The sequence below is a fragment of the Gorilla gorilla genome, chromosome 4 (genome assembly GCF_029281585.2).
Source record: "Gorilla gorilla gorilla isolate KB3781 chromosome 4, NHGRI_mGorGor1-v2.1_pri, whole genome shotgun sequence".
Taxonomy (NCBI): domain Eukaryota; kingdom Metazoa; phylum Chordata; class Mammalia; order Primates; family Hominidae; genus Gorilla; species Gorilla gorilla.
In genome coordinates this window covers 28687419-28713709 of record NC_073228.2, presented here as the reverse complement: position 1 = coordinate 28713709, position 26291 = coordinate 28687419, and the positions used below count along the sequence as shown (strand labels likewise).

Sequence of the window (26291 nt, the reverse complement as noted above, 5' to 3'; positions counted from 1 at the left end):
ATAGTGGCCTCCAGTTCCATCCGTGTTCCTGAGGAGGACATGATCTCATTCTGTTGTACAGCTGCATAGTATTCCATGGTGTATATGTACCACATGGTTTTTATCCAGTCTGCCATTGATGGGCGTTGAGGTTGATTCCATGTCTTTGCTATTGTGAATAGTGCTGCAGTGAACATACGTGTGCATGTGTCTTTATGATAGAACGATTTGTATTTCTTTGGATTATACCCAGTAATGGGATTGCTGAGTTGAACGGTAGTTCTGTTTTTAGGTCTTTGAGGAATTGCTACACTTTTCAACAATGATTGAACTAATTTACACTCCCACCAACAGTGTATAAGCATTCCTTTTTCTCCACAACCTCACCAGCACAGAAGGTGCAACTTCAGCATTGTCTTTTAGATGAAACATTCAGCCAAGAGCACAGATGGGTTTTTTTTAATAAAATCAGTAAAATAATGCTTTTTCTAAATATCACAATTTTTATCTTTAAAATGATATCTTCTTACTTTAGGATGTTGCAGCTGATTTTCTCAGCTGTGCTTAGCCTCAACATGTGGAATCAATTGAAGTGAAATATGATGAAAGTTTATATTGATGTTGAGGTTTGCTGTTTGCTTTTTATCAAGTGGAGATTTGTACCCATGTAGACCTAACAACTGGCATTCACTGTTCATTGAGAGGACAGATCAATTGCTGACAGCCTTTCTCTTCAGGTTCCTTACCTTCTGTTTAAGATAGATAAAATACAATAGGTAAAATAATCACCAGTCTATCTGAAGAAAAGTGGAGATTTTTAAAATACAACCTCTGATTTCTACTTTCTATATTGTGCTCAGACTTCATTGCTTCACTCACAGGCAATTCCTATCTTCAGTTTTGTATATGTAGTAACATTTCCTGTATTGTTTGGGGTTTTTTTATGTTTAATGAGAAGGATTTCAGGTGTTTAAAAAATATTGACATTTCCAACATGTGTTAAAAGAACTAGGATGACCATACCAGTAGATGAGGAGTCTTTTCAAAGCAGAGCTCTTTAGTAGATGACTGGCAGATGCCTGATGAGTTAGAGGTGGTGTTCTCTTAAGAGAGGCCTGAAGAGCTGGAGTTCATATGTCTATGAGTGCCCCTAGGGCAGATTTCAGTTGCCGGTATATAGGCACAAAGCTAGTAGCTGAAAAAGACAGTATACAGATCCTTAAGAATGATGGCAGTGAGGAGGATAAAGATGGTGATGATAAATGGCAGCATCAGCTGACATTGCTGTGATTAGTAGGTGCTGAGCACCATGCTGAGTGCTTTCTCTACATTCAAGCTGAATCTCCCCCTTCCAGTTTGGTATTTTCTACACAATCCAATCCCTTTTCTGGGTAGTAATGAGCCAGAAAAGTGGTCCAGATTAAAATCCCGTTTGTACTTGCCCTGGAGGCAAAGAGAACAGCCAGAAGACCTGGGATGAGTGCTGTGCAGATTCTAACAAACAAAAAACAGACCCTAGAACTCCAGGTCCTAGCCAGTCAGCCCAGACCCTGGATGGTGTTAATGCTTATAAATTTTCCATGTTCTTTGATTTTAAGACCTACATCTAACAAAAATCTCACTCCTTTCCTTCTTCCTTTTATCTAATTCTGATACTCTTTTTCTGTCTCTGCCTGGGTGCTCAGAAAACATTTAATGCTAATTTTAAAATCTGAATTACTTTATTTTTATAAGACTTAGTTTATAACACACCTGTAATCCAAAAATTGAGAGAAGTATATGTGTTTGTTGAGACTAACATGATTTTTCTTGGATTATTTTATTCCTCATGCTTTGTTTAAAGATTAGACTATTTCCTATACTGCTCCATGCTGAATAAATGTTAGTGATATCAATGTAAGTCTTTATTTTCAGACTTGCTTCCTATTTCTTATAATCCAGAGGAAAACTCCATTTTTATTTACAAATTTTATTCTGGGTTATGATATCATATGCATACAATAGAAGTAATGTATCAAATTTCTGATCTTACATAAATCAGACGTTTTCTGAGTTAGTAGCTTTTATATTTACTTGGAAAAGTTGAGGAATGAAGAGACAAAGAAGTATTACGTAATACTGAGATATTAAGTGATTTCTAGTATAATCACTCAATAGCTGATAATCATAGCTATTGCTCTTACTACTGATAAGCCTGTTTGCATTCTCATCTTTCTTTTGCAGGTGGTTGCCTATCACTATTGTCAAGCAGATAATGCCTACACTTGCTTGGTGCCAGAATTTGTCCACAATGTTGCTGCCTTGCTCTGCCGCTCACCTCAGCTGACAGCCTATCGGGAGCAGCTTCTTCGGGAACCTCACCTGCAGAGCATGCTGAGCCTTCGGTCCTGTGTTCAAGACCCCATGGCCTCCTTCCGGAGGGGAGTTCTGGAGCCACTAGAAAATCTCCATAAAGGTACAGATAAGGCCCAAAGGAGGGGAAAGATGGAGGTTTAGAGCCCAAGTTCACCCGGGTCATACTATAAAAATGATTAATTTTATCACATTGCCAAAACTAAATGTTCCATAGCTGGATATCCTGTAGGATACAGTTAACAGACAAGAGATTTTACTTGCAAAAAAAAAAAATCCAGCAGTAACTACTACTTCCTCTTTTCTTTATAAAAATTCTTATTCTTATTTCCAAATAGAATGCCTTTTCCTTGTCCTGAAGATAGTAGAGCTTTCAGTCCTTTCTGTGAAGTTTAAATAAGTCAGTAAATTTGTGGCTCCAACGCAGTGTTGTGAAGTTTCTATGGTTAGAAATCCCCCCGTAATATGTAATATTAATAAAAAATGTATTTTATTACCCCATCAGTTCATGTGAAGTGGAATGGCATCCATGGTTGCACAATGCTCTGTATAAACCAGAAATCATTTAACTGTACACTTTAAAATCTACTTAAGGGGCATAAGGGTATTTTACGGTGCATAAATTGTATCATAGGAGAGGTGTTATTTTTTAAAAGTGAAAAAAATTAAATGAGATCCATCTCCCACTCATGCTCATGCCTTTCCTCCCTTTTTCCTCTGCAATTCTAGTGTTAGCAGTGGCCTAAGTGCAACCATTTCCTTGAAAATGGCACCTGCCTTCTTAAGTCTTCCTGCCCCATACTCTTAACAATGTTTTGTTAGTGCCAGAAGCCAAAGAAAAGGATGCGGGTATGCATAAAATTCCTGAGCAATCCTGTTTATTCCTGAGAGACTTAGACACCTTTCTCAAGGGCTTTGGAGGCACTAATAAGGAAAGATGGTTTATAATTTCTCCTGGCCGTCATCTTCAGTTATTTCAGCTTCCATGCTGGTTACTTGGATATCAGAATTTCTCTTTCTCCTCTACTCTGATGACTTCTGTCACTACCTTTGCTACCTGTTACCTTTTTAAACATTGCCGTTTATCCACAAGTATTTTTAAGCCTATTTCCTGGACATTCAGTCAATCTCTAAAACCTGTTAATTCTGCCTTCATCATGTTTCTCACACCCACTTGGCTCAATTGTTTCTAGCATCATTACCACAAGGACTGTTCATCTGCCCATAGCATCATATCTATAATTACCTCATCCTGGTCTTTCCTGGTTCTCTAGTTTAGTGCTCTTTCCACGTCATGACACACTTACAAAATAATAAAACTTTGTATAGCATACTGGGATAAAAATTTATAATTCCTCATTGCTGGACATGACTGGCCCTGAGGAGACAGCTCTGCCAAGCCTCAGATGTCCTGAGGGCTGAATTTTAAGTACACTTCTAAACCATTCATGGCACACCTGGTGGGGAAGTTCTTCCCCAGTCTCTCCAGTCTTCTAGACTTTATGTGTTTCTTCCAGATAAAGTTTTATAAAACACTTCTCTGATCACATAATTCCTCAATTCATAATCCGCTGATTGCCTATTGCCTTCTGAATTAACTTTCAATTCCTTGTTCTGACATTCAAGATGCTTGATGGCCAGTATCCAACCTACTTTTCAGCCTTATTATTCACTGTTATCGTTAGGAACCCTGTGTTTATGTGTAAACTAAAATATTCACTAGTCCTCAAATACTCCCCTAGATTTTCCCACCTCCATATATTTACTCATTATTTTCTTTCTTGATATACCTTCTTCTTACATCTCTGCCTCTCAGAATTCCACCCATCTATCAAGGACCAGCTTAAATGCTACCTCATTCATGAAATACCTACTGATCTACCTGCCCCCCTCCAGTCAGAAATGACGTCCTTCCAAATAACATTAGATCCTTTTTCAAAATATATGTATGTATTTATGGTACATAACACATAAAGTATAACAAGAATTTAAAATTTTATTAACATTTATTAAATATTTACCATATGCCAGATACACTTTGCAGTTTATAAGAATTACTTTTGTACTTATCCCTTTGAGTAAATTGTATGTTATTGAAATTAGGAACTTTGTAAAATTCAACTTTTATCCTTCACAGTGGTTACCTCACCTTGAACATTAGGCATTTTAGGAAATACGTTTTGAACAGATAAATGAATATAGAAACTGCTCACATGTAGGAGTACCTTGAAAGAAACACAGTGATACAAGGATCTACACCTTACAGCCAATTCAAGAAGATTATCCATCCCAGCACTTTGGGAGGCCGAGGCAGGTGGATCACAAGGTCAGGAGATCAAGACCATCCTGGCTAACACAGTGAATCCCCATCTCTACTAAAAAATACAAAAAATTAGCCGGGCATAGTGGCGGGCACCTGTAGTCCCAGCTACTCGGGAGGCTGAGGCAGGAGAATGGCGTGAACCCGGGAGGCGGAGCTTGCAGTGAGCCAAGATAGTGCCACTGCACTCCAGCCTGGGCGACAGAGCGAGACTCCGTCTCAAAAAAAAAAGAAAAGAAGACTATCCAAATGCTTACAGTCAGCTCTGGCATAATTCATATGTTTTATAGTTTTGCTACAAGATATATCTGCCTCTCATTTAGGTCTCCATAACCAGCTTTAGCGATCTCTATTATAAATACTGTTCTAAGTGGATTTAATTACTTCATTTTATTTCCATGTTTTTAACTCACCCTTAAATCACCATTATGAGCAATAGCTGGAAACACAATTTTCCAGCTGGAAATACTAAAATTTATTAGAGTGACCCAAAAGAACTTGAGAAATAAATAAGAATTTTTTTTAGAGATAGAACAAGCAAAATGGTAGATGTATAAGCAATAATATCAACAATTACATTACATGTAAATGGGCTAAGCACTTATATTAAAAGGTAGAAACTGTCAGACTGGATAAAAAGCAAGACTCAACCATGTGCAGTTTTTTAAATATAAAGACACAGATTGAAAGTAAAAGGATAGAGACTGTATAAACATGGAGCATAAGAAAGCTGGAGTGACTATAGTAATCTCAGACAGAGTAGACTTCAAGACAAGAAGTATTTCTAAAGAGGCATTTGGTAAACATAAAAGGGCCAACTCATCAGGAACATGTATTAGATGTATGCACCTAATAACAGAGGTTCCAAATTCATGAATCAAAAATAGACCAAATTAAAGAGAGAAGTAGCTATAGTCCCAACTACTCTGGAGGCTGAGGCAGAACAGTGTAATTAATGACTATCTAGTTATTTAATGTTTAGCATATTTTTATCCCGCTGAACTATAAAAGCTGCATAACCATTGACATAGCAGCTAGTATGGTAACTGGAACATAAAAGGAATTTAGGCTAGGCTTGGTGGCTTATGCCTGTAATCCCAGTGCTTTGCGAGGCCAGGGCAGGAGGATCACTTGAGCCTAGAATTCAAGACCAGCCTGGGCAACATAGCAAGTACCCATCTCAACAACACCACCAGCAGGCATGGTGGTACACAGCTGTAGTCCCAGCTACTCAGGAGGCTGAGGCAGGAGGATCACTTGAGCCCAGGAGGTCAAGGCTGCAGTGAACCAAGATCATGCCACTGCACTCCAGCTTGGGTAACAGAATGAGACCTGGTCTCAAAAAGAAAAAAGAAAGTTAATCAGTGTAATTCATCATATTAACAAAATAAAGGAGAACATCCACATAATCATTTCAATAAATGTACAAAAGCATTTGACAAAATACTACATCAGGGGTCCCCAATCCCTGGGCCAAGGATGGATATAGGTCTGTGGCCTGTTAGGAACCAGGCCACACAGCAGGAGGTGAGCGACGGCTACCGCCTGAGCTCCGCCTTCTGTCAGATCAGCTGCAGCATTAGATTCTCATAGGAGCACGAGCTCTATTGTGAACTATGCGTGCAAGGGATCTAGGTTGCGCACTTCATCTAATGCCTGATAATCTGAGGTGGAACAGTTTCATCCCTAAACCATCCTCTCCACCCTCCACCCCAGAAAAATTCTCTTCCATGAAACCAGTCCCTCCAAAGTACACCAATTAGTGATAAAAACTACACAAACTAGGAGTAGAAGGAAGTTTAGTCTGATAAAGGACAACTCCAAAAATACATGTAGTGAAATGTTGAATGCTTTTTTCCCCTAAGGTCAAGAGCAAGACAAGAGTGTTCCCTCACTCTCACCACTTATATTCATCATTCCACTGGTGGTCCAGGATAGTACAATAAGAAAATAAACAAGCATGCAAATAGTATAAATATTGGAAAGGAAGAAGTAAAACTGTCTTTATTTGCAGACAACATAATTGTTTACCTTAGAAAACTCTAAGGAATCTACCCAGAAAAAAGAAATCTGACTAGAACTAGTAAGCACAAAGCTTTAGGCTATAAAGTCAATATACAAATATTTCTATACTAACAACAAAATACTGAAAATGAAATTTTAAAACTATGTGGCAGTTTTAAAACATGGCTACAAATTCTTTGACATTACTTCCACTAATAGTTCAACCTGGGTCCCCTCCCTTCGTAACTGGGCAGGCTTGCAACTGCTTCAGCCAACAAAATGATGCTATGTGACAACTGAGGGAGGTCATAAATAGCCATGCAGCTTCCATCTTGTTCACCAAAGCACTTGCTTTGGGAGGCATGTATTGCCATGTATGAAACCTGACTACCCTGAGTCCACCATGCTGCAAAGCACAAACCACAGGGAGAGTCTGGTTGACTGTCCCAGTGCTCATTCCTGCTCTGCCACCAAACATACGCTTGAATAAGCTTCCAAATGATTCCAACTTCCAACCCCCAGCCCCAGACATTCAGGTAACCCCTTGCTATTCAATATAGCAACAAATAAGTAGAATAAATACGATTTTCAGTGGCACCAAAAATATATATAATACTTAAAAATAAATGTATGAAAGATGTGTAAGACTTAGTGAAAGCACAGCAAAAATATTGCAGAGTGAAATTAAAGAACTTAGTAAGTGGAAGAGATATGTCATAAATGTGGATTGGAAGATGTCAGTTTTTCCTTAAACTATTCTATAGATTAAACATAATCCTGGCTGGTTGCAGTGGCTCATGCCTGTAATCCCAACACTTTGGGAGGCCAACGCAGGTGGATCACCTGAGGTCGGGAGTTTGAGACCAGCCTGACCAACATGGAGAAACCCCGTCTCTACTAAAAAATACAAAGTTAGCTGGGCGTGGTGGCACATGCCTGTAATCCCAGCTACTCGGGAGGCTGAGGCAGGAGAATCACTTCAACCCGGGAGGTGGAGGTTGCAGTGAGCTGAGATCATGCCATTGCACTCCAGCCTGGGCAACAAGAGCAAAACTCTGTCTCAAAAAAAACAAAAACAAACAAAAACAAAAAACAAAAAAAAACACATAATCCCAGCAGAATTTTTCTGTAAAAATGGACAACTTTTAGAAATGCAAAGTACCAAAAATAGCCAAAACATTCTTGAAGAAGAAAGTTGGAAGATAGGATCTGGTTTCAAGACGTACAGAATTACAGATTACTATAATAGTCATGACAGTGATATGCTAGTAAATGTTTAACAACCAGCTCAGGGATGGGGGGCTGATTTGATGCTTAAAAGTTTAGCAATCAGCTCTCATGAGCCAGCTTGAGTCAGGTCCAAAATTCCACAGACAGGATTGTATTCATACAAGGATAGAAAATAGATCAATGGAACAGAATAGAGAATCCAGAAATAGACCCACATATGCAGTCAATTGATCTTCTCTAAGGTGCCAAGGCAATTAGAGAATTCTTGTCATCAGATGGTACTGGAACAACTAGATAAATGTTTGGGGAAGGGGAAATAATCTCAATCCTTACTTCACACTATACACCAAAATTAATATGAGATGGATCACAAACCTAAATAGAAAAGTTGTATCTCTAAAGCTAATAGAAAAAACATAGAATATCTTCACAAACTTGGAATAGGTAAAGATTTCTTAAGGACATAAAGTATCACTAATTATATAAAAATGATGACAAATTAGACTTCATCAAACTTAAAAATATTTGCTCAACAAAAAATACCACTAAGAAAAAGGAAAAGCAAGTCACCAAAGAGGAGGAAATATTCACTATGTTTCTGTGTGTGAGAGACAAAGCACTTGTATCTACGATACATGTAGAATGCAAACAGTTCAGTTTTTAAATGGACAAGCGATTTAGACACTTTACAAAAGAAGATACGTCAACAGCCTACAAGCACATGAAGAAGTGTTTAACATGAGTAATCAGGGAGATGCAAATTAAAATTACAATGAGAATACCACTTCACACCCATTAGAATACCACTTCACACCCATTAGAATGGTTAAAATTTAAAAGAATGAACATCCAGTGTTGGTAAGGATGAGAAACAACTGGAACTCTAATACATTGCTGGTGGGACTATACAATAGCGCTACTACTTTGGAAAACTATTTGTCAGTTTCTTTTTTTTGAGACAAGGTCTCTCACTCTGTAGCCCAAGCTGAAGTGCTGTGGCATGATCACAGCTCACTACAGCCTCAACCCCTTCGGCTCAAATAATCCTCCCACCTCAGCCTTCTGAGTAACCGGGGGCTACAGGCATACACCACCAAACCTGGTTAATTTTTTTTTTTTTTTTTCAGAGATGGGGGTCTTGCCATGTTGCACAGGCTGGTCTCATACTCCTGGGCCCAAGCAGTTTTCCCGCCTCAGCCTCTCAAAGTGCTGGGATTATAGGCATGAGCCACCACACCCAGCCAACAGTTTCTTACAAAGTTAAATGTACATCTACTTTATGACCAAGCAACTCTATTGCTACGTATTTACCCAAGAGAAATGAAAACATATGTCTACAAAACACTTGTACAAGAATGTTTCTAGCAGCTTTATTCATAGTCGTCAAAAACTGGAAACAGCCCAAGTGTCCATCAACAGAATAGATAAATAAATTGTAGTACATTCATTCAATTGAATACTTCTTAGTATTAAAAAGGAACAAAATAATAGTACAATCAGTGTAGAAGAGTCTCAGAAACGTGTTAAGCAAAAGAACAAGTGTCTGCAATGATAGAAATAAGAACAGTGGTTTCCTATTGAGGACTGACTGGAGGAGAACCTAACAAATTTCTGGAAGGATAGAAATGTTCTAAATTTGATCACAGTATTGCTTACATGAGTACATATAGCTGTCAAAACTTATCAAAGTGTATAGTTAAGATATTTGTAATTCACTATATATAAATTTTGTTGCAATAATTTTTAATATAGAGTTATTTTTTAAAGGTAGCTAGAGTTTTTTCAATGGAAAACACTTTCAATTTAGAGTCAGAAGCTAGATTTCAAATTATGTATTTTCTTTGAAAAATGAGTCAGTATTTTTCACATTACTTTAAAGTTCCACAAGTACAGTGATTAAAATACATACACGCACACCCACATGCTCATATAAAACAAATGAAAAAGTTTTGAAGTTTCTTAGTACACTTTTGCTTTAGCTACCAATATGAAATGAAAGGAGACACAAATTGTTTTGTTTTGTTTCGTTTTGTTGGGACAGGGTCTCACTTTGTCACCCAGGCTGGAGTACAGTGGCAAGATCATAGCTCACTGCAGCCTTGACCTCTTGAGCCCAAGCTATCCTCCTGCCTCAGTAACTAGGACTACAGAAGCGCACCATCATACTTAGCTAATTTTTTTCTATTTTTTGTAAAGATAGTGTCTCACGATGTTGCCCAGGCTGGTCTGGAACTCCTGGACTCAAGTAGTCCTCCCACCTCAGCCTCCCAAAGTGTTGGGATTACAGATGTGAGCCACCAGGCTCAGCTGAGACACTAATTTGTTACCACACTGAAGGAAAGATAACTCAGATATTATGTGAAGCTTTTCAGAACAAAGATATTGTCTGATATGAGTCTTCTTTTTCAATTTCAACAATTCCTATATATACCAGTAAAAGAATCTCATGTGCCAAGATTCAGTTCTGACTTCAGTACTAGCTACTATCTCTTCTCTTGCAGTCTCTGTAATTCTTATTTCTCTCAGGCATCTAGGTAGAGTCTTACAATGGAACTACTAAGGAAGAAAGTTCACGTATTTGTTAGGAATACATGTAAGTGGAGGCAGTGGGGAATCCCTGGTGAACGTGTATTTACAAGGGATTAAAAATAAGGATTTTAAAGGGCTTGGGAAACCTTTTTAGTGACTTGTCACCTAGAGCAGTGGCTCCTAAGCACCAGTCCATTTAAAGTTTTTAGTTAGTCCATGACAAAATAAGAAAATAGCAACAGCTCAGAATTTGTATGGATGTAGATATAATGTAGTTTTCCATATATATGTATGTAAAGATTAGATAATGTCCCTCCTACTTTTTTAATGTTAAAATCCTTTTTATTCTATGAAATATGGTGATCGTGGATGGTAATTATATTTTACATGTTCTTACATGGCAAAATACGAAGCAGCAATCCTTTGTTAGTCCCCAATTTATTTTTATTTGTAAATTTTTTTTAAGCTACTGATTTAAAGTACTACTCTAAATATCCACAGAAATTTGAATGAGTGAACATACTGAAGCATTCTTATAGGCTGGTTGCATTTCAAAGTGAAAATCTAAAGAACATTAGTATCTCACCTCTTAAATTTATAATTGAGAAACCTTATCATTTAGCAAAGGAAAATGAATTATTTCAGGAACAGTTCTCATTGTTTTACAGCATCAGTAGCATTAGGAAATTATTTGCATTTATCGTTCTGAATCCTAAAAATTATGATATCCTTAGATAAATATGCCCTCCTTACTTCCTAAATGATGACATTTTTTTTGACACCTACATTAGTAGGTGACTTGTAAGTAATTCCTTCAAAACAGGGGAGATCTCAAAAAAAAAAAATAATAACCAGAATTTAGAAGAATAAAATTAGCTTTATTAAGGGGGAAGGCAAGTACCCCCTTTTAAAAATAAAAAATAATATATCATCTACTTTACTCATGGGCTTAATCTACTAAGAATTTATGTAAATGAAAATGTAATTTTATTAGCAAATGAATTATTCATTCATTAAAATGTCTGGACCATAATCTACTACACATTACTGATCTTCACGCTTGAGAATGTGTTTGCAATGATTTCCCAAAGAAAATCCCAACAGATGCATTATCATCAGCTGTTTTGTCTACTGGAAAATCATGACTTTCTTATGAAGGAACCTGGTTGAAGTTATTAAAGGAGGTGTAATTGAAGGGCGGGGACAGTGGTGTGCTGGTAAATTTTTAACAGCCACCTGGAAGAGGAGGACTGATTTGTAATATTTGCCAATTTTTATTGTGTAAATATTCCCACCATAGACAATTCCAAGCTACCAGCTGTTTAACAGTCAGAGCTTGAAAATATTGCAGTGGGCTCTCCTGAACCAGTACAGGGATAGATAGCTCCAGCACAGTGAGTGATACTAGCTGATGGTGCTTAGGCAGGCAGAATGCAACTAGAAAATTCCTCTATGGAAATTAAAGGCATGGTTAAGCTTAAGGGAGCCAGAGCCTTCAAAATCAAGAACATAACACCCACCCCCCTCGTTGTTTGGGTAAATCCCAGTTAGTTCCAAGCAGCTCCTCTTTCTTCCTTAATACTTTGCACTCCCTGAAGGAATTTCATGTTTTCTTAGTGCTTCGTCATCTAGAATACCACTCCATTAGTAGTGATTGTTAATAGAGCTGGAATCCATAGTTCGTTTCACTCCCTAAAAACTTGGCAGATGAAAGTAATTGTTACAACTTCATAATTTGAGAACTGATTTGGATATTGAAATTAAATCTCTTTTACAAAGTTTATGCTTTAGGAGAAAAACAATAAGGGCTTATTAATCATTGCAAAAGATCTGTATATTTTCAAATATGGAAACAAAATAGTATGTTCAATAGTATGTTCAGTTTCAATTGGTCTTGACTTTCAAAGGCAAAAAGAGCCAATTTTGTATGCAAGTCCACAGACATTTTCTTCTGTCCTCAGCTTCATCTTCTTTTTCCTCCTCAGATAAAACCTGTTTCTCACTCCAGGTATCTGATGACTGCTTGTCCTCTTCCCTCTGCTTTCCCCCTTTCAGAGCATGTGAGATCCTGCTAACTAATAACTTTTACTTGTTATTCACAATTCACTTAGACTAAAATGTTCTTTCAGTGTGGAAATTTTTGAATCTCTTATTGTTGAACCAAGAATCAATAAGCATTTATCAAGTGCAGAAGCCTGAAATCTTCCCAAGCTGCTTCGTCAGCATAGCCCTAAAGTTAAATTGATTTTGTCAATGCAGGATCATGTGGAGTCCAAGAGAGAACTGGACACAAACACAGCAGATGTTTGTCTTTCCCACTTGACTCCTCCACCTTTGGGAAGATCATGCAAGGGACTGGTCTCATTGCCGCTGCTTTAGGTATAGTCTAGGAAGCTGCTACGGTGTTGGGATCTAGCCACCTGGTTCAACTCTGTCTAATGCCTGGGATTCCTTTTCTCTGTTACTCTGTCTCTTCCTTCCCACTACACATTCACATTCACATGCAGTCCTATGTACTGTTTTAGACTTTAGACTTTACATAAACCTTTTTGGGGACATTCCCAAAAGAACATATGATACTATTCTCTTTAATGCTGTCAGATAGGGGGAAAAAAAAAACAGAACACATTCTACTCAGCTTTTTCATGTGTAAGAGAAAAATTACTTCCCATGTGCAAATTTTCTTAACCCCAATACTCAGGCTGTCTCACAACTATTAATATGGAGATTTCTGAAAATGATGATATATATACTCATGTGACAAAAGCCTTCATACCTGATTAAAAGCAAAATGAATTTACTAAGTTAATTTTTCCATGCCCTTAGAATAAATTATGTAGCCTGAGCATTCACTAAACACGTGACAAGCCTTTTCTAATATTTTGTTCCAAAGAAATATGTGATCAAAGATCCAATAAGAACTCATTTATCCACTTGGTAATTATTAAGTAATGTGTTTCTTTCTATCTCAGAGAGAAAAATCCCAGATGAAGATTTCATCATTTTAATTGATGGATTAAATGAAGCAGAATTTCACAAACCGGATTATGGGGATACAATTGTATCGTTTCTGAGTAAAATGATTGGAAAGTTTCCTTCTTGGCTCAAACTAATTGTAACAGTTAGGACCAGTTTACAGGTATGTGTTTGTTTGCTTTTAAACCATAAATGATTCCTCTTGGAAAGAGCTTAGACTGAAAAAGTTCTAGGTCCTAGTTCGTAAACTTCTACTATGTCCTAGAGCATTACGAAGAATAATTCCCGAAGAATTAATCTAATATTTTGAGAGATATGATCTAGAAAGACATTCTTTGTACGTGACTCTCAGATTCCCATTCCTGTTGCTCTGGATGAGGTTTAATAAAATGTTCCTCAAAATAGCAAAGTCAATTTTTCTAGACTGTTCTGAGGACAGCAGTGTAAAGATGATCTCTAACACTTTGACTTTCGTTTAACACTTTTTAATCATTTAATGCTATGCAAAATTCAGTTCAATCTACACCCTAGAATGAGATTTTCTGGTTCCTCCCTCTGCTTCTACTTGAACAACTCTTCTATAGCATGAATATGGACTTTCTTCTATATCTGTCCTCCTTTAACAAAAATTGGCAGTATTAGGGCTTTAGATTAAATTTACTACAACTGGGAGAGAAGGTTTTTTTTCTTGTTGTTGTTTTTTCTAATTACTTTCCCTTCTCACTCACTGGTCACTTAATGGCCTGGAATAAGGACCAGGAATGTGAGACTGAGCCTGTAAAAATATATGGGCTAAAGATAAATGACTCTGCTTTCCCCAGCCTTCTCATTGTAGCTGAGTTGGTGTCCCATTCTTTACATATTCACACTTGGTTTGGAACAATGTTTCTCATTCTTTTTATAAAAATTATTTCCTCCTATGATGAATATTAAAATCTCAAACATTATACGCTCATCTCACTATTTGGATGCAGCCCCCTTGTCATAAGTGCTGATGTACAGAAAATAGTCTGTACATTTAAGTCCCTCCTTTCCCCCTCTGCCAGGCACTTAGCATTATTTCCATATATTGACCAATTAGCGTTACTGTCTTCCATGATGAGAAACTATATTTCTAATCCTGGCCACCACCTTACAGATGTTTATTATTAATCTCAAAGTAGTTTGAGCTAAAGGATATGGATAAATCAATATAAATCCATCTTTACAACTAAAAATTATATAACCTATCATTATTAATAGCTTGATTGTTAAAAATGAAAGATGAATGAAAGAAACCTCCAGGAATGTAATCTCTGACTGCTTTACCAAATGGATGCTTTGGAGATGTTATCCTCATACATATTCTCACATAATATCATGTGCAGTCTCAAAAGAAATTGTAAGTGTTTCCGGATAGAGTAGGTGACTTTAATTTTTCAGCTGTGCCAAAAGAAAAAGTACTTCAACTAAGAATTTTTAAAAATTATTTCATTTCCGACAGTGAAAGAATTTATAGGTTTTAGAAAATGAGCCTTCATTTATATTTGATCATCATTATTTCCACAAACATTTCTTAAGTACTTAAGAGTATTTCAGGGACTGTTCTAGGGGCTGGAGATTCAAAATGAACAAGACAGGCAATATTCCCATCCTCCTAAACCTTATATTTTAGTAAGGAACACAAAAAACAAATGAGCAAAAAGTTAAACATATACTAAAATTACAGGTAGTGTTGAGTGCTATGAAGAAAAACAAAATAGGGTGGAGGGATAACTGGATAGTAGTTGTTTTAGATAGGATATATAGGAAAGGCCTCTCGTTTAAAAGTGATGAGATCTGATCTGTCTTTTTTAAAGATTTCTGTCAACTGGCCGTCTACATAATAAAATGTAAGGGATAAAGAGTCGAAGCAGAAGTATAGATGAAAGGTAATGGTGGCTTAGACTAGAGTGATAATGATGGGGACCATGTGAAATGGTCATATTTTGTTGGACTGTATTTTGAAGGAGAGTCAAAGGACTTGATGATGGGCTGAATGTGGGTGTCAGCAAGAGAGAAGACTCAAGAATGAATCCTGGGTATGTTGTGAGCAAATGGGTGAATGATGATTTGAGGACAATAGAAAGATCACAGATATCTTCTAGAATTTGGTGGTAGAGTCAGTGGTAATGCCATTTATTGACATGGGGTGAGTTTTGTGGCGGGGGACAAAATTAAGTACTGATTTGGTCACATTGTCTGTGAAATATCCAAATGTAAATGTTGAGTAGACAGATAAAAGATGGGACTCAGGGGAGATGACTAAGCTAGAAACATAAAGTTAGGCATGAGCCACATATAGATAATATTTAGCACCATGGGACTAAAGAATCTATTGATGGGAGTGAGAATGGCTAGAGAAGAGGAAAGAACAGAGCCCAGAGCCCTGGGTGAGCTGGGAAATAAAAAAAAGAGCCAGCAAAAAAGGAAGGTTAAAAGTGGCCAGTGTGCTAAGAGAGAAAAGAGGGGAACGTTCTCTGGGAGCAAGCTGTAGAAAGTGACTCCAAAAAAAGTGCATTGAGGTGAGATGCATTGTGTCGAATATTGCCGAGAGGTTGAGGAAGATGAGAACTGGAACTTTATTATCGGATTTGGCAAAGTGAAAATTACTGATGCCCTTGACAAGAACCATTTCAGTGAGGTGGTGGGGGTGCAGCCTGATTGGAACAAATGGAGGAGAGAATGGGAAGGAAAGAATTATAGATAGCGAATAGAGAAAACTTTTGTGAAAAATGGGAACAGAGATACAGGGTAGTAGCTGGAAGGAAGAATATGGAGTTTATGTATGTGTGACCCAGCTGAGAAGAAACAGATGCAGGAGAGGGAATGGGTACTCACAGGAGCAAAGTCCGTGGGTAGGTAAGAAAGGATGGAATCCAGTGCATAGGAGTAGCCACAAAGCCATATCACCTTCCCCCAATAGAATTTCCAACAGATTCTATTGGAATCTGTTACCAAGGTGCCAGGCTTCCTACTGTTAGAAGTGTACCTTTCAGCTAAGGTATCTCCAGAAGGCCCGCATTTAAATGTAGTCATTTTATACATCTGTGTTGTGTGGGAAATTTTTTTTTAAATAGTCATTTTATTAGGAGAGTTAGAAAGCCAACTTTTTCTAAGCCATTCTTTGAATCTTTATACATTTCTCTTACTGACTTGTACTTGGCATTATGCCCTGGTTTACACTGAGAAAAATTACAGCAAAAGAGTTATACAGCACTCCATTTTCTATTTGTTTAAGGAGTGTTGTTTAGAATGACGATCATGAAATCACTCCAAAAGCACTCTTTACAAAGACCCATTTAAAAATATATCTTAAGTCTCAATGTTAGGAGAAGTTGTGTCCCTTCTATGCAACTAATTTGTTTTACTTTTTGGATACTAATACTTGATCATGTTTCCCTGTTTGGCCACTTCGAAGTTCAGAATACATTTGTGAACCTCACAGTTTATCACAAGAGTTAGGGGAAACTGAAGGTCTTTCTGTCTCTTTCTCTCTCTCCGTCTTTTTAGGAAATTACCAAGCTGCTGCCTTTCCATAGGATTTTTTTGGATCGACTAGAAGAGAATGAAGCCATAGACCAGGACCTGCAGGCTTACATCCTGCACCGGATACACAGCAGCTCAGAGATCCAGAATAACATTTCACTTAATGGCAAAATGGACAATACTACATTTGGCAAACTCAGTTCTCATCTCAAGACCCTCAGTCAAGGGTCCTATCTATATCTGAAACTTACATTTGACCTCATAGAGAAAGGCTATCTAGTGTTAAAGAGCTCTAGCTACAAAGTAGTTCCTGTTTCGCTCTCAGAGGTTTATTTACTCCAGTGCAATATGAAGTTCCCAACCCAGTCTTCCTTTGACCGGGTGATGCCTCTCCTGAATGTGGCAGTGGCCTCTCTCCACCCACTGACTGATGAGCATATCTTCCAGGCCATCAATGCTGGGAGCATTGAAGGCACACTAGAATGGGAAGATTTTCAGCAGAGAATGGAGAACCTCTCCATGTTCCTAATCAAGCGCAGAGACATGACTCGTATGTTTGTACATCCTTCTTTTCGAGAATGGCTTATCTGGAGAGAAGAAGGAGAGAAAACCAAATTTCTCTGTGATCCCAGGTAAGACATATATCTGTGATAAGCAATTCTGAGTCTGTTTTCTGTTTATTGCATGGAGTGTGAGTATTGAAAGTAGAAGTGTTCTTCATTGAACATTTCACATAGAAGAGACATCATCTGTGTTTCTTCTCAAGGCAAGGCGATAATGAGGTTAGCTAATTTATTGTTTTACAATGTTATTTCCTTAAGACTCAACATCTGCATAGATATTTAGAATGCTATCCTACATTCCTGTGTTCTTCTAAATAATTTTCACTGACCCCACAGGGTTCACAGGCAGTTAACCATTTAATGGACTTCCTCAGTATTATTATTCTGATATGAAAAAAGAATTGATATATTGTAAATCTCTTTGATTTAGAGCAGAATCATTTCAAAATTTTTATTGCCCTTTTATAAAACCTTATCATTATTAAAGTTTCCAATGACTAAATCCATTAAAGTCCAGCCAGTGCTAAGCTTTATACTAGAAAATAGAATCTTAAACCTCCTAGCTGAAAAAGATTTGAAGAGATCAGCTGGTCTATCCATGCTGCCTTTAGATATGTAAGGTGTCATTATCTCCATTTTGCTATAAAGGCCTTAAGATGCTGGATCAACTTGCACAAAGTCATAAAGTTAATACATGGGAGAAGGGAGGGGCACGCACCAGAATAGGGATCAAAAGTGCATGATATATCCCACCACTCCCCACCCCACACTCACAACAGGGTCACTGATTTACCCCAGCACTCTTTCCCAATGAGCTTGAACCTGACTTGAGAATCTTTCTCAACTCAAACCAGACTAGATATGAAACTGTTTCCCTTTTTATTGCATGAAACCTAGTTCTCTGGTATCCTGGTCAGGGTGTGCTTTTACTCCGTCATACTAACATTTTTAAAGACGTATTCCTTTAATAAAGTTGGTGTTTTCAAAAGCCGGGTACGTTACTGACTTCATGGAAACAAAGAAGACACCAACAACATAGCTGGCAAATGCAGAGCTTATTTTGGCTCAAAAAGAAGAGGCCAGATTTGACTATGCCTCACATGTGACTCATCAGAAAGAATAAAACTCTGTGTTCATGCTGGGGTTTTATTGCCCTTCACCGTGTCCTTCACCAGGCCTTATTAGAGACAACTGTACTGCGGGCATGCTGCTCAGCCTACTCCATGGTGATTCATCAGAAAATTAGTTCCAGATTATGATGAAGATATTAAGCCAGGCAGTAGACTTTGTAGCATTTTTCCTGAGAGGGAAGCTTTTTTAAAGAAACATGCTGTAGTGGAAAGAACATAAACTCTTGAGTCAAATTACCTGCATATAAATCCTGCCTCTTCTAGGAACTTTGACCTTTGGAAAAAGTTACATAGTGTTTCTAAGACTTAGTTTTCTTATCTACATAAGAGCAATAATAATGCCTTTTTTCTAGAGTTGTTGAGAAGTTAAGTGAGGTCATATAGTATGATGCCTAGAATAGTACAGAGTAAAAGAAACACTTGGGGCATGTTCTTTTTCCTCCCCTCACCCTGCAGTAATAGACCCTTCTGGTGTATCTTAGTTAAATCCTGTGGCTAATCGGATAGCGACGCCATCTTCTGCTGTTATCATTTTGGAGCACAAGATTTTAAAAAGAAACAATAAAAACAATCCAAGTCCCTTCTGTGAATTGTATGATGTTCCCAAAAGGATTTTACTATAAATCCTACTAGAGCTGTTGTCAATATTTAATACATAGAACTGGCAACTACATATATAGGAAAAAGAAACTAATGTAGAATTGCCTAATAAATGCTTTGAGATCAGTTCCCAGAGAAACTTTGCTAGCTGATCTAGGACCTTAGATCCTGGGACATCTCAGAGGATTGAAAGCTGAGGTCCAAGGCAACCAGACTACCACTGAATTAATAGTATCCTTACAACAGATGAAATCCTCAGGGGCTCTCAGAGGAGAAAATACGGCTTTTATACAGCCATATCATGACTATACAGGCTTTGCCTTCTCAACATTGCCTATTAACTAGGAGTTTTGCAGCAACCGACTGATGCACTGGGACAAGAGGAGCAGGTACTTCCAACTTCAAATCCTGTATAATCCGTTCCCTGATGATTGAATAGCATGGCTGCTGAGAGATCATCTTATTTCACTTAATGGCAGAGAGTAAAATTGTAAACAGGACCAGAAGTTATCAAAAAAAGCTTTCTTAGATTTCATTTCAGTTGGAACTCAGCCCGCTCCCCAGCAATGGCTGGCACCAACCTTGTTACTAAAGTACTGAAGTATTGATCTCAGTGCTTAAGGCTCCCTAGGTCAATGAGATGGAAATTCACTAAGAATTTAATGCTATTGGCAAAGCCCAAGCTGGTCTTTCAAAGCAGCTGGCTGCACTTGTTTTCCATTTCAGGCAGGTCTGATTAGCAGGACTCTCTCCAGGCACGGTTTGTCTTTGTGGCCTTCAGCCTCCACTTCTTGCACATTGTTTCTCCTTCTGTTCTCCACTTTCTCTCCTTCTCTCTAAAGCATCTTTCAGTAGATCAAAGAAGACCAATTCAGTGCCTCTGAAATCACACCAGGTAAGCCAGTGCCTGACATGTCCATCTCTGTGGTGTAAGGAGAGCTTCCAGAGGCAACACAACATTCTTACCCTTTTTAGTCCATTTTCCTGGGCTTTCAGCACTCAATTGTTCACCCTGAACTTATTGACCTTATTAGGAAGTTAGACATAGATGCAAATATTCTACTGATGCCAAAAAGTAGTTGATCTTCTCCAGAAATAGGCTACCCAAGGAGGTTGCTTCTGCCTGAGCTGAAAAGAGTCAGTAATCTGAGAATGGTGCTGGAAGCAGGAAATAGCAGAGCCAGAGGTTAATGCTACAGCTGAGAATGAGTTTTCATTATTTTGAATACCAGACTGCTTATTGTCTCAGAATCTGGGCAAGGACTTGACCTACCAGAGAGAATGACCTAATGTTACATAGATGTATCATTGTCTCATTGTCATAGAAATAAATGAGTAACAAGGTGAGTAGAGTGAGAGAGAGAGTATGTGTGTGTGTGTGTGTGTGTGTGTGTGTGTGTATCTAACTGTAAGCAGAGTATCACTGAAGAATCTTTTAGATTTGCAGTTTAGGTAAAATATGCCCCTTGAAGCAATCACAAACCTTAGACCATACCACCTCATTCTGCTCTCTGTTTCCCACTGTTCATCACTGTCAGCCTTCTGACATACCCTGAACTTAATCTGTCCTATGTTTTATTCTCTTGGGCACGGAGATATCAGATTAACTCACTAATTTAATAAGCAAATTCCTGCTATTATGCTAATAGTAAAGAGATGGAAAACCTATTTGAGGCAACTTGTGCATTTAAAATAAGACGTTTGAGAGAAGTAGTCATCGGCCTTTGTTAGGCAACCTTTTAGTGACTCTCATAGTAGAAATTTAAGGCTGATAGAGCAGACAATCGGAGCTACCAGCCTTGTGGTGCAGTCCAGTTACTGCTTAATATTTCTATATCGCTTTAGGCTCGCCCTGAATAAATCTCCACTCTGTTCTGTTTCTATTCCTCATTATCTCGATTTTCATGATATCTAACTTTCCCTTCCATAGGAATGGCTCTCAGATTAATATTTGTGTGTATGTGTGTGTGTGCGTGTGTGTGTGTGTAAGATTTTGACAGAGATTAAAAGACTCTACTGCGTTATTATGTGTGTATTTTTGTGGGGTTTGTTTTTATTTTTTTAATACAGTATCTCACTCTGTCACTCAGGCTGGAGTGCAGTGACACAGTCACGGCTCACTGAAGTCTCAACCTCCTGGGCTCTGGCAATCCTCCTACCTTAGCTTCCTGTGTAACTGTGACCACAGGCACATGCCACCATGCCTAATTTTTTTTGTTTGTAGAGACAGGGTCTTACTGTGTTCCTGGTCTCAAACTCAGGTTCAAGCCATCCACCCACCTTGTACTCCCAAAGTGCTGGGATTACAGGGATGAGCTACTGCACCAGCATTTTTTTTTTTTTTTCGAGACAGAGTGTCCTGTCACCCAGGCTGGAGTGCAATGATGCGATTTCAGATCACTGCAACCTCTGCCTCCTGAGTTCAAGCAATTCTGCCTCAGCCTCCCAAGTAGCTGGGATATTACAGGTGCCTGCTACCTCGCCTGGCTAACTTTTTTGTATTTTTAATAGAGACGGAGTTTCACCAATTTGGCTAGGCTGGTCTCGTACTCCTGACCTCAGGTGATCTGCCCACCTCAGCCTCCCAAAGTGCTGGGATTACAGGCATAAGCCACCGTGCCCAGCCTAGCCAGCCTTATTTTTAAATGTTTGAATAAGATAACAAGAAGCTTGTTGTGAACTTCATGTAATGAGTATTGAGTTGATACAACCTAATGAGATTGTGTTGTGGGAGCCTAAGGTTGTGATCTGGGAGCCTAATTTGGTTTGACCTGATTTCCTCAAATTAAAGACAGCAAATCCTGTGATAAATGGAAAGGAAAAAGGCGACACAAATCCTACCTATACCATGGGATAGTTGAGTACTTACTTGATTCTTTATGACCAGAATTGATTGCTTATAATAAGTGGTTTGTCGAGGTTTTTCCTAATTTATTTGACCATATTAGTAAGTGAATTACACGTTGGAGACCTGATGCTCCAAAATCCATTGTCACAAAGCAGGGTGTCAGAGAACAAGCAGTTTGTCTAAGGAAAAAGAGAGGGTGTCCTCCCCAAAGTGAAAAATAACTGTGCCAGAGGTCTGTATAACAGGGCTTCTTATAGAATAGATGGGGTTGAAATGACTACAAAATAAATGGTGAGTTGAAGTTTGTGTTGATTTTGTTTTTTAAATCTAAATATGAGCCTCCGGGCAAGATGACAATTAACCTTACCCTCACTGAAGCACAAACTTTGAGGTTACTGCTCCTGATAGCCATTGCAGGCTCCCAGAGCAGACCCTTAAACTGGAGGATGGGTTCTGCTTTCTCAAAGCATTAGGAGAGAATTCAGCAAAATGATGAAGCATGGGAAGGAAAAAGGGCCTCTTAGAGCTAAATTAACCCTTAGGAGGCTTGGAAGAGTTAAAGCAGAGAGAAGAGAATGTACCAGACATCTTTTATTCACACTTTCAATTCTTTTTTAATTTTTAATTTTTGTGGGTATATGGTATATACATACATACATACATATATATATATATATATATATATGGTTTCATGAGATATTTTGATATAGGCATGCAGTGTGTAATAATCACATCAGGGTAAAATATCCATCACCTCAAGCAGTTATCCTTTGTGTTTCACACAATCCAGTTATACTCTTTTAGTTATTTTTAAATGTTTGATTAAATTATTTTTTACTCTAGTCACCTTGTTGTGCCAGCAAATTCTAGGTCTTATTTATTCTTTCTATGTTTTGTACCCATTAGCCATGCCCCCACTTTCCACCAACCCCTCCCCAGTCCTGACTACCCTTCCTAGCTGGTAACCATCCCCTACTCTCTATCTCCATGAGTTCAATTATTTTAATTTTTAGCTCTGACAGATAAGTGAGAACACGCAATGTCTGTCTTTCAGTGCCTGGCTTATTTCACTTAACGTAATGACCTCCAGTTCCATCCATGTTGTTGTAAATGACAGGGCCTCATTCTTTTTTATGGCTGAATAATACTCCATTGTGTATATGCACCACATTTTGTTTATCTATTTGTCTGTTGGTGGACACTTAAGTTACTTCCAAATCTTGGCTGTTGTGAGTAGTGCTGTAACAAACATGAAACTGCAGATATCTCTTCAATATACTGATTTCCTTTCTTTTGGGTATATACATAGGACTGGGATTGCTGGATCGTATGGTAGTGTCACAGGATCTTTGGGGTGTTGCTTTGCCAGACAGAAACCTCTGTGGCTGACAGAGCCTTCTGCCTGAGTATTGCTCACACCCTTTGGGATCGTTCTGCCTACTCAGCTCAGCAGGCTGCACTCAGCTCGTGCTACTGGCCCAGATCCCACACCTCCCAAGGGTGAGCCAGGCACGGAACAGTGAGCAGTGTATGGACAAGAGAGCATGGGGTCCGGCCACTGCACAACCAGGCACGCTGGCTGCTGCAGCAGGGCAGGCAACTCCAGGCACCAGCACAGGTGCCGGCTGCATGTGAGGCTGCGGTTGTACCAAACATATTGCACGCGGCTTCCACTGCAGGCAACCACGTCTGGACAAGGGGAATGCGGTGGCGCCTGGAAGCTTGGAGACACCAGGAACCGCTGAGCCCAAAGAGGGTGTCACAGCCATAGCTCAGGGAGTCCCTAGGTCTGGGCTCCTCAAAGAACTGCAGCTCTTCCCTCCTTCTCATCGTCCACAACGTGGAGAGCAGTGGGGCATGTTTCAGCCCTTTCAGTCCCGCCATTCAGCAGGTCCTGAGGTCTTGTCCTGCATCCAGGAAGAATGATGTTCATGGACAACTGGAGAGTGAGCAATGCAGAGAGGAGCTTCATTGAGCAACAGAACAGCTCTCAAGAGATCCAAAGTGGGAAGCTCCTTTCCGCAAGCAGGTCATCCCTGCAAGTGTCCAGTTCTCACCAGAGAGGAGACCTGGATTGAGTAGCTCCTATGCACAGGCAGGTTGTCCCGACAAGTGTACAACCCTCAGCGGAGAGGAGACCTGGAATGGGTAGCTCCTATCTACAGGCACTTTGTCCCACAAGTGTGCAGCCCTCAGCGGAGAGGAGACCTGGAGTGGATAGCTCCTATGTACAGGCAGGATGTCCCGACAAGTGTGCAACCCTCAGCAGAGAGGAGACCTGGAATGGGTAGTTCCTATCTACAGGCAGGTTGTCCCATCGAGTGTTCAGCTCTCAGGGGAGAGGAGACATGGAGCGGGTAGCTCCTATCTGCAGGCAGGTTGTCTCATCTCTGTGAGTTTGGCTGAGTCCAGGGTTTTTACGGGCTTCAGAAGGGAGGACATGCATGCTAATTGGTTCATGGGCAGGCCTGGAAAAAGCACCATAAGTTCTCACTCAGGGCCATGGACTCCACTCAGAACTGACAGCCCAGCCCCCATGCTTCAGGCCGTTTATGGCCTGAAGGTGGGGCTTCACTGGGGACCCACCCCTTTCCACCCAGGAGCCTGTCTGCCTCCTGCCACCATCAATCATGTCATCCATGGCACCCAGGCTGTTCATGCCGAGAGGCACCTGCAGGCCTGCACCAAGCCACCCTCAGCCTACCCTCAGCCTCCCTCCCATGCTCATCAGCACCCAAAGTCCAGAGGGGACTGAGGCAGCATGGGACTGGCGTGTCAACACTGCCCTGAACAGACATACACCTGGCCGGGTCACAACAGTGCCCAGCTTCAGCCTCAGCTTTGCTCCGAAATCAGAGTGGGCACTGGGAGCAGGGAGAGGCCAAGTAGAGCTGGCACTTCTGAGCCTGCAGGGGTATGGGGATCTTCCCGGGCCCCCAAGAGCACATGGATGCCCAGGTCTGCAGCCATGGCTGGGCAGGGCTCCCACCCTGACAATTCAGGAGTGGGCAGGGCTCCCGTCTGTTTACAGCTCACCCTAGACTCTATTTATAGTTTTTTTAGGAACCTCCAAATTGTTCTCCATATTGATTGCACTAATTTACATTCCCACCAACAGCATACAAGTGTTCCCTTTTCTCCACATCCTTCTCAGCATTTGTTAATTGCCTGTCTTTTGGATAAAAGCCATTTTAACTGGGATGAGATGATATCTCGTGGTAGTTTTCATTTGAATTTCTGTGATGATCAATGATCATATACCTGTTTGCCATTTGTGTGTCTTCTTTTGAGAAATGTCTATTCAGATCTTTTGCCCATTTTTAAATCATATTATTACATTTTTTCCTATAGAGTTGTTTGAGCTCTTTATATATTCTGGTTATTAATCCCTTGTCAGATGGGTAGTTTGCAAGTATTTTCTTCCATTCTATGGGTTGTCTCTTCACTTTGTTGTTTCCTTCCTTTGCTGTGCAGAAGCTTTTGTAACTTGATGAGGTCCCATTTGTCCATTTTTGCTTTGCTTGTCTGTGCTTTTGGGGTATTGCTCCAGAAGTCTCTGTCCAGACCAATGTCTTGAAAAGTTTCCCTAATATTTTCTTTTAATAGTTTCATAGTTTCCGGTTTTAGATTTAAGTTTGCAATCCATTTTGATTTGATTTTTGTATATGGCGAGAGATAGGGATCTAGTTTCATTCTTCTGCCTATGGATATCCAGTTTTCCCAGCACCATTTATTGAAGAGACTGTCCTTTCCCCAAAGAATGTTCTTGGAACCTTTTTTAAAAATGAGTTCACTGTAGATGTATGAATTTATTTCTAGGCTCTCTATTCTGTTCCACTGGTCTACATGTCTGTTTTTATACCAGTACCATGCTGTTTGGGTCTATAGTATAATTTGAAGTCAGGCAATATGATTCCTCCAGTTTTGTTCTTGCTTAGGATAGCTTTGGCTATTCTGGGTCTTTCACTAACACTTGACTATTAGTAGATGAGCTTACCTCCCTGGGACTATTAGTGCTTCATCTCTTTTCAGAGTCTAGACATTCTTCACTTCTAATTCTTCTCTATCTTCCACTGAGTGGTAATCAGTCTTCTGATGTCATAGTTTAGTTGTGTGATTTCCAAGAAGATATTTCATTGACCTGTAATATTATTGGGGATTTATCTAATTTGCCAATGAATATTTTTTCCTATTATCCACTTTCTAACCCCCTATTGGCATCAAGAGTAAATCTGAGACTCATATCTGAAGTA

The 26291-nt window shown here is 39.3% G+C and overlaps 1 protein-coding gene across 12 annotated transcripts in view; it reads left to right on the top strand.

Moving 5' to 3' along the window:
* The window catches only part of TANC2 (tetratricopeptide repeat, ankyrin repeat and coiled-coil containing 2), a 473014-nt gene that overhangs the window by 383229 nt on the left and 63494 nt on the right, over positions 1 to 26291 (top strand). For all 12 annotated transcript variants that reach the window (XM_055386907.2, XM_055386906.2, XM_055386905.2 and 9 more), the window contains 3 exons: positions 2203 to 2434; positions 13387 to 13553; positions 16922 to 17529. In XM_055386907.2, the coding sequence (XP_055242882.2) occupies positions 2203 to 2434; positions 13387 to 13553; positions 16922 to 17529 (1007 nt within the window). The remainder of the gene's footprint in view (positions 1 to 2202; positions 2435 to 13386; positions 13554 to 16921; positions 17530 to 26291) is intronic.